The sequence below is a fragment of the Lactuca virosa genome, chromosome 6, assembly GCF_052849685.1.
Source record: "Lactuca virosa cultivar CGN04683 chromosome 6, Lactuca_virosa_CGN04683_v6, whole genome shotgun sequence".
Taxonomy (NCBI): domain Eukaryota; kingdom Viridiplantae; phylum Streptophyta; class Magnoliopsida; order Asterales; family Asteraceae; genus Lactuca; species Lactuca virosa.
The window spans coordinates 39,987,869-39,997,195 of NC_136431.1; the positions used below are offsets into that span (position 1 = coordinate 39,987,869).

Consider the following 9,327-nt stretch of genomic DNA (forward strand, 5'->3'; position numbering starts at 1 on the left):
GTTCATGTATCTATTAGTGGTTATATACCCTAAGTGTATTCATATATGTGTTATTACATGTTAAACTAGGATCTGTTTGTGCTCACGACTTCATTCGGCACCCGACGATCCTATATCAATATTTCTTTCGAATTACTCACTTCAGGTGAGTTCATACCCCCTTAATCAACCTTTGAAATGATTTTAAATGCTTTTATGGGGGGAATACAAGTTGAACTATTAAGTTATTATATCAATCGCATGTGATTAATAATTGTCAATCAAATAGATTTTTGCATGTTAAACTGTTTTATCCAGCTAAAGGTTTTCAAATCTTGTTTTCAAATCTCTTTTAATTTACTAAAACGTTTATCAAAGTCTTTTAGACTTATATTCTGGTTAGATTCATGTCTATATAGATATAGTTATATAAGTAGGGTTTGAAGGATTTAGGACCGATAGCCCGCTTTATTTCCTGTTCCTTGTTTGGTTGTGGACTTAGAGTATCCGGTTATTTGTCCGAGTGTCGTTGAAATCCTAGCTATCTTATCTTAACTATATTATTAAACATATTGCCCACATCTTGAATAAGAGGTATACATTTTATAACACCATGTACAATCTATTAAGCTTACAATGTATATGTATACACGCACGTATCATTGTAACGTACGGTCAAAGCTTCTCGTGGAAAAGCCTAATATCCTCTAGACACTATCAGCCATCGTTTCTTCCAAAAGCTTCTTCCAAATCTATTCCGTCTACCTCCTCACTTTCTTCAATCTCTGATAGGCTTCCATTACCACCACCCTCCTATAGTCGTCGCTATCGCCACCCTAACTGCAAGCCCTAACCCTAGAGTGTCCCCTCCATCGCCACCAGACATCGCACACCATAAACAAGAAAAAGCCCTAACTCTTCTAGCTATTAAGAGTCGGTTTATGTTACTTCTCTACTGTCACCATCACTATTGATTACCAGAGGGAGATACAAAGGAGTGCGAATGAGGAGTTGGGGTTCATGGGTTTCTGAGATAAGAGCACCAAATCAGAAATCAAGAATATGGTTAGGATCTTACTCAACTCCTGAAGCAGCAGCAAGAGCCTATGATGCAGCCCTTTTATGCGTTAAGGGCCCAACTGCAAATCTAGCGGCGTCTGCCACCAGTACCGGTCCATCTCCATCTCCACCACCATCTCCATCTTATTCATCACCATTATCACCGGTTTCACCATCTCAATCAATAACTTCATCTAATGAGAAAAGCCAGAGATTGTCTTTTGAAAACGATCCACTTGATGGCACCTTGATGTCGATGGTTGCACCATGGTGCAACGTCTTTGATTCACCAAGGTAAAATGATGTGATGAACAACGAGTCTTCGTTTGATCCCTCCGATGAAGAAGCTGGTGAAATTCGTCTCTGGAGCTTCTACTGAATCCATGTGCTCTTTCTTTTTCTAAATTATTTTCTGGAATTTTTTTGACTAACATTTAACAAACAGTTTATTCTATTTTTGGAGAAATACATTTTTCTTTTTCTAAATTATCTACTGAATCACTCCGATTGTTTTTTTTTTCTTCAGAAAACTAAGCCTACACATCACAGTGTCCGGGAACTGCGAGCTTTAGGCCTGACCCCTCACTTTTTAGCATGCCGTTCAGCTCAGGTATGATTTATGAATGGGTGTGTTGTGGTTAAGAGTTAAGACTTAAGCAATCAAAGTATTGGTTTACCTTGCAGCCATTGTTGGAAAACACAAAGCAGAAACTCTCACAATTTTGTCATGTACCTGTAAGTTTCTGGTTAATAGGCTGTCCTTGGCTTTGTGTTGTTCATTTCTGATTGATTGATTGATTTTGTCAACAAACAGGCTGCCAACATTCTTAATATACATGATGTTCCAAACATTTGTCATGTTCCTCTTTTACTTCGGGTGCGTGGATGTTTGTATTCCTTAGATAATTGAGATAGATATATTTCTCATCATCTCTAAATTTTCCCAGAACCAAAATGCTCATGAGGCAATCCTGAAACAGCTAGCACTACTGCGGTGAGCACATATTTATTGTCAGTAGTATGTGTAGAAGGAATGTGATAATATTTTCTCTCTCTCTCTCTCTCTCTCTCTCTCTCTGCTTAAGTGTAGCAAGACCTCCAAATTTACAAGAGTGGACTAACAGGGCAGAAACTTTTGACAACCTCACCAATTCTGTTAGTATCATTTTCCTCCTTTACTACTTACTACTGCATTTCAGTTACTTAATACCCTGTCCCTTTTCGTGTTGGTGTGCAACTGCAGGTGAAGATTGCAATGGTTGGGAAATATGTTGGCCTAACAGACTCTTATTTGTCTGTTGTTAAGGTACAGTTAGAGTTATAGTTTTGCAATAACATTACAGTATGTTTGTTTTAGTTTTACTAAACTTGAACTTGAACTTGAACTTGAAATCAAGTGCAGGCCCTTCTCCATGCATGCATTGCATGTTCGTTGAAACCCTCCATTGAATGGATTGCAGCTTCTGATTTAGAAGATGAAAGAGCCAGACTGGTGCAAATTGGATTGTTGAACATGAAGAAGATGCAGACATAGATCAAATGCCTTTGGTACTCTTACTCTCTTTCTCTCATACTCACTTAACATTGCTTATTCCAAGAAATCTCTTTATTAATATTTAACATGTATCTGTTTAAAATTCTTTTGCCTTTATAGTATCAAATGGGAAAATAATTTATCAAGCTTACTTTTTTACTAAGTTTTATGTTACTCTTTGCTAAGGTGTCTGCGAAGAGTAAATCAGAACCTTCCAAGCCTTCTCTTACACCTGAAGAAAGAAAAGCAAAAGCACAAGAACTGAAGTATAATTTTTTTATTCTTCTTTCTTTATCCGTTTATTAAAAATTTGGAAAATGTTTTTTTTTTATTTTACTTCTTTAGTTAACTCATATTTTGGTCTTTGCTTATGTTTAAGGGAGCGAGAAAGCAAAAAGAAAGAGGAGGAAGAAAAGAGAATGGAAAGAGAAAGAGAGAAGGTAATTATTTCTTTTTCTTGAAAGATAAATAATCTAAAAACTTAATTTCAGTTTTGTAAAATTGTGTTAAATTATACATTTATACTCTTGGTTCTTAAAGTGGCCTTCAGTTTGTGTAACTCTTAACATAATTTCATCCAATATTCCAAGTAGAATGTGTAATATGTTGTTCTCTTTTAAGGAAACGCATGGAGGAAGAAAATGAAAGAAAACGGTAATTTTTACTCCAAAATATTTAATTCTATATTCCTATTTCCTAAAAGGAATTTTTTTATTGTATTTTGTAGCATTATAGCCTTGCGTAAAGCAGAAAAGGAAGAGGAAAGAAGGGCTAGAGAAAAAATCAGACAAAAGTTGGAAGAAGATAAGGTCTTAAATTCTTAATATAATAATAATAATTAATAATTAATTAATTATCACTATAAATCTGTTTTACAGGCTGAAAGGAGGAGGAAGCTTGGATTGCCTGCAGAAGACCTCACTGCAACTAAACCTTCTGCACCTATAGTTGAGGAAAAGAAGGTATTATTTTTATATATTATAAATTTTAACATTTAATAAAATTTAATATTTTTCCTTCACAATTTGAATATAACTCAACTTGAAATATAAGCTGTATGTTGGGCCTGTGAGTTTTACATTAAGAATTATTTTGTTTTGTTTGGTATGATGGAATCGGAAGAATAGAATGGAATTGAGCATTCCCAAAGGCATTTGAATTCTGATTCCTTCCATTTTGTTAATTTTCATTCCGTGCTGGATTGGAATGAAAATTGTATTATAACCCTTTTTTATTAAAAAAAAATTTAGTATTTCATGATATTTAATTAAATGATAAGTTTCTTTTCTAAAAATAACTAGAAGGAATTATTTTTATTTGTAAAATTTACTAACATTTACAGTAATTTCAGCTTCTAATATATATTTTATTTTTAGTATGATATTATTTAAATGAAAATATTATTAATTTTGGTATAATTTTTGACAGTTAGTATTTATGGTATGATTTAAAGTATTATTGGTATTACTTTTAACAGTTAGTATTTATGGTATGATTTAAAATATTTTTGGTATGATTTTTGACATTAAGTATTTATGGTATGATTTAAAATATTTTTGGTATGACTTTTGACAATTAGTAATATCCGAAAATACATCATATCATACATTATTCTGTCTATAAATCTAATATATTATGCTCTTATTTTTTACTTTCACAACACAATTCACCAACAAGGAATCGAGAATTAGAAGATTACTTCATTGCATTGGATTACATTTCGTGACACGAATTCAAATTTTCTTTATTTCTTCTATCTGTTTGATGAATCTTCTTCTGTCTTCTGTCTTCTTTACTTCTTCTACTTTACTAGATCGAATTTGGTGTAACCATGTGAAGATTGTTTTTTAAAAATTGCATTTAGGATGAGGTTTAGTTTTTGTTGTTTGCATCATGCTTGTTTGTTTGATTATCAATTCAATATATTGTTGTTCATGAATGGTATAAAGTACTTTGATACATATCTATCATTCACAGTTAAGTATAATCTATTTTCTGGCTGTCATTTTTCTTTTCTTATTTTTAATGTGAACTGTAATAACATTTGTTCTTTTAAAAATAACAAACCGGTTTTATAATTTAAGTTAATTAATACGTCTATTAATATACATAATCATTTTACCATCGTACTCATAATATTATATTATCACGAATGACCATTAAAAATTGCTCCGGTTTGTTCATTTCATCATACTTTAGTGGGTCTTAATGTGTTTGCATTAAAACAAATAACATAATTTTTCGTTATATACAATAATTTTTTATAACACAATTCATGTTTATAAGAACTATACCATCTACAACAAAAAAATTTATCATTATAATGTATAAGTAACAAAAAATTTGTTATTAATTAATAGTAATATAATATATTCATAAGGATTTAATAATTGGTCAATTTGACTTGATTCGAGTTTATCAGTAATTTTTTCTTTTGATAGTAAATAATTAACAAGTTACGTATAGTTACAATATTATACTGTTCCAACCATAAGTAATTTTTTTTATTAGTGGGTGTAAAAAGTTTTAAGTCCAAAGAAAATTATTAATTTTTTTTTATAAGTGGGTGTAGAAAGTTTTAAGTCCAAAGAAAATTATTAAAATTAGTTTTTATAATATAGATAATATCAAGAAGTCTTCCCTATTCCCACAGAATTGAACCAACTCTTCACAAGGCAAGAGCAGCTAGAAGAAAACTTCAGGCACCAACTCTTCACAAGGCAAGAGCAGCTAGAAGAAAGCTTCAGGTACAATGTCATTGATGCAGAGATAGCTGTTGGCCAACATGCTGAAAAAAGAGTGTTTTTACCAAGAATTCCTCTATGTCTGTCTGACGATGAGATGTTCCCATTCAAACTTAAGAGAAAGCAGTTTCCAATTCAGCTTAGTTTCTCTATGACAATCAACAAAGCTCAAGGACAAACAATTCCAAATGTAGGTGTTTATCTACCAGAATCGGTATTCTCACATGGCCAGCTTTATGTGGCGTTGTCCAGAGGAATATCATGTGTCAATACCAAGGTATTAGTAAAGCTGGAAAAAACGTTTGATAATGATGGAATCTACACATCAAACGTTGTGTACAAAGAAGTGTTATGTGATTAACAAGGTACAATCAACAACTTATTATTTTACAATTTCTTCAAATATGTATCTTAGATGCTTATTTGATATTTAATGCAGGGATAGCAGATGAAACAACATGATTGCAGATTGGTGTAGTTTATATATTGGACATATTATAAATGTACAAAACTACATGGTTGCAGATTGTTGTTATTTATATATTGTAAAATCAAGTATGAACTATTAGATGAATTATTTGAGATGTAGACTCAACTTTTGTCGTATTGTATGACTACGCACCTAACAAGAAACTATCTGTTGAAATGAACTATTTGACACAAAATAGTCTACCAAATAGCTCACGTCTAAAGGAAACTAATCATCACATTAAAACTATCTTCTGAAAGAAACCTTTTGCCGCCCGGCGCTTAGCGCGGGTAAACGACTAGTATATTATGTATATTTGTTAGATATTAAAACTCTTACTCCAGTTGAGCGCCTTTGGGTAGCAAAGGTACCTAGATAACCTCTCAAGTAAATTATAGTAGGTATAGTTTAGAAACCAACCATAACATTTATGAGGAGAAACTAGCTATATCAATATTCTAAAACATGTACTTTTAGTAAAAAGAAACGTATATAGCAATCAAAGCATGAGATACATCCTCGTGACGCGGATTTCACCGTTGTCGAGTTGGTAACCAGAGTCTCCTGGAGGGAGAGCGGGCATTGTGTGTATAGATCTATACGGGACAGACCATCCCACATCCTGACTGCTAGCTACAGTCCCGGCCGACCAAGCCAAGGGGTGACAAATGTCACATTTATTTCGACGCCAGCAGGTCGTCATGTCTACATCCGTCAATCAGTATGGTTACGAGTATCTTCACATTTACCTTATAATTCATGGCCTTAAGGTAATTAGTACCCCGATAGTTTCTACATATAAAACTATGGTACTATAATATTTTCCCTAATACATTAAACTTAGAACGTTTTTGATATAAAACGATAATGTAAAACTATATTTTGATAATGATAATAACATTTGGGAAAATGCTCTTTAAACATGAAACAGTCGGGTCTTGGTAGAAGACTGCTTTTAGTAGAGGAACTCATTCTTTTAAACATGAAACAGTCGATTCTTGGTAGAGGACTACTTCAATCAGAAAATATAGGATTTTCTGGAAGGAATTCAAATACTTATTAAACTTTTATCACCATCATCTAATGAGATTATTTTGAGGAAAAATATGTATTTACATCAATGTCATTAAAATACTTATGAACTCACCAGCATTAAAATGCTGATCGTCTCTTTCAAAATAACTTGCATTCTCAGGTCGTCAGTAGACAGGTACACTCCGGGAGCTTTTGCGAAGTTAGCCTTGTACCGAGCTGCATCTTATCTTATTCTCTATATCTACTTTTGATGTCGTTGCTACATGTAACCTATGTAAAAACTTATACTATTAATGCAATGGTTGTTGTACTTTGATTACTATACTGCATGTGTTGTGATACTTGACATGACGTCCTCCACCGCATAACGTTTCCGCCGTTCCGGTTTTGGGGTGTGACAGATTGGTATCAGAGCATTGTTTATAGTGAACTCAGTATATCAAATCATAAAAGATATACAACCTATAAATACAATGGGATAAAAACACTCTGACCAAGAGTTATACTTTAAAATATAACCATATTTTACAAAAGTATAAGTACCTCTAGAATATATATACCAGAACAAGTATCACAAGAAGAACAGGAATAAAAGTCTTTGGATGTTGAGCATTACCGTCAAACCTGGACAGTTATGTAATCGTAAGCTGGAATAAATGTAGCCTGATCAACTATATTTATTCGAGATGCGACCAACGTGTGTTTGGGAGTGATGATGGTGTTGCAATGAATCTGAAACTTACCATATAGGAATGCTAGAGCCGAACCTAGAGTTTAAAATACTATAGGAGTATTTTATGATACTATAGACTAACAATAAACCAGAAAACATATCCAGAAATTCTAGAATCAAATATGTAATTAAAATGCTATAGGAGTATTTTAGAAACCATAAATAACCTTGTGTGAAAACTAAAAACACCCTCATTGATAGGTCTATGATTACAGACTGTATGCTCCCAAGGTTATATATAATGAGGATCTCATAGGCTAAGAATGTGTGGTTTCGCTCTACTTCCTTTTCCTTGTTTGGATGTGGATATAGAGTAGTATCACATATTCGAAGGCCTATTAGATCTAAGTTATATATGATTTGTGTACACTATGTAATTGTAGAAGTACTCGATATGGATCACACATTAAAATGTTTTAATAATCTCTTAAGATTCTTTAGACATTCTCATTCTCGCATAAACCCCTTTAGAAAACTGTATCTACTTCAGTAATCGGCAGAGGAGTCGATAAAGAACCAGAAGAGGTTCATTGAGAAAGATTTCCAAGTAGGAAATAAGTGAACAGTGATGAGACTATTGAAATCACCATGTGCCTATACCTTTTAGGGACATCGGTGGGAAATTCGCCTGAATTTCTGAGATTCCAGTCATCCATTCTGAAGTGATGACGATCAGAGTCAGAATCGGAAGTAAGGCGGAGCAGAAATTCAATATGTATACAGGAGAAGAGAACCCTATATAAGTACCTGAAGAAAACCAACGTTTATTCCAGTCAAGAGTAAACAGAGAACAGAAGGAGCCAATGTATGAAACCCGAGAAGTGTGCTACCCCTATAAAGTCACAATAATAACCCATAAATTAATACAACTTAGTGAGTTAGTGGTTACACTACTCACACTATGTGTTAGGCAAATCGTCTTTCCTGTCGCACCTAAGATAAATAGATCGGATCACAAAATCTCGATTGAGAGTGTTTAGCCCTAAACTTTCATGAGTCTTTTTCTTGTGTAATCTTCGTTCCGAAGTTCTTTCAAATCTTTTCAAAGCCGGAGAGTGAACCTCTCCAATATAAAGATAACTTAGTTGGAACGACACCCGATTTAAGGCTTTCCGATACACTTACTTCTACCCTGTTACCAGGACTGCATCATAGGGATGTAGGTCAACCCTTAGAGAACCATAGCTCAAAGCGCGGGAAAAATTTATGCCTATTATAGTAAAGAAAGATACGTCTAGGGTTAACCATCGTTTCTCATCAACTTGTGTTCCTCATCGTGTAGGAAAAACCATGCCTCCGAAGAAACGTAACCAACCCGCTAGCAAGACACCGACTCTTCAGATCGATGAAGCTACGTTCCAAGCTGCAGCTTCAGCAGCCGTAGCAGCTGTCATAGCAATGGGCAGCAACAACCAGCACCGGTGTGTAAAGCCACCCAAGAACTCCAACCTAATCCCCTGAAAAGAAAGTTTGGGAACGAGAAGGGGAGTACCTCGATGCAAGGACCTTCCGAAGGGAAGCAAGCTGAGGTAGTCAATACCTCTATCAACCCGCCTGTCTCGACACCAAGAAGACCATACCTAGGAAACTTCCCCCACTGCAGCAAGTGTGACTACCATCATTATGGAGTCTGTCGAGAACCCTTTTGTGTTAGGTGCAACATGAAGGGGCATACCGTTCACAACTGCAGAACTCCGGTTGAGTTCATTACATCAACCACCAATGTTGGGACCAGTCCAATATGCCACCTATGTGGTGAAATTAGGCATTTCAA

The 9,327-nt window shown here is 34.3% G+C and overlaps 1 protein-coding gene across 4 annotated transcripts; it reads left to right on the forward strand.

The window, feature by feature from the left end:
- The first annotated feature begins 1,238 nt into the window (after positions 1 to 1,238).
- LOC145119641 (uncharacterized) lies at positions 1,239 to 5,927 on the forward strand. Of its 4 annotated transcripts, XM_079055341.1 has the most exons (15): positions 1,239 to 1,388; positions 1,565 to 1,648; positions 1,723 to 1,773; positions 1,853 to 1,915; positions 1,986 to 2,032; positions 2,124 to 2,193; positions 2,282 to 2,344; positions 2,441 to 2,586; positions 2,759 to 2,838; positions 2,952 to 3,012; positions 3,194 to 3,226; positions 3,300 to 3,381; positions 3,451 to 3,534; positions 5,226 to 5,681; positions 5,756 to 5,927. In XM_079055341.1, the coding sequence occupies exons 1-8, from the start codon at positions 1,377 to 1,379 to the stop codon at positions 2,570 to 2,572; spliced, it is 522 nt and encodes a 173-aa protein (XP_078911467.1). In that variant the 5' UTR covers positions 1,239 to 1,376; the 3' UTR covers positions 2,573 to 2,586; positions 2,759 to 2,838; positions 2,952 to 3,012; positions 3,194 to 3,226; positions 3,300 to 3,381; positions 3,451 to 3,534; positions 5,226 to 5,681; positions 5,756 to 5,927. The 4 variants fall into 4 exon arrangements, with proteins under 4 accessions (XP_078911467.1, XP_078911466.1, XP_078911465.1 ...); XM_079055340.1 differs by having other exon boundaries at positions 3,194 to 3,381; positions 5,194 to 5,681; XM_079055339.1 differs by having other exon boundaries at positions 3,194 to 3,381.
- Positions 5,928 to 9,327: the final 3,400 nt, after the last annotated feature.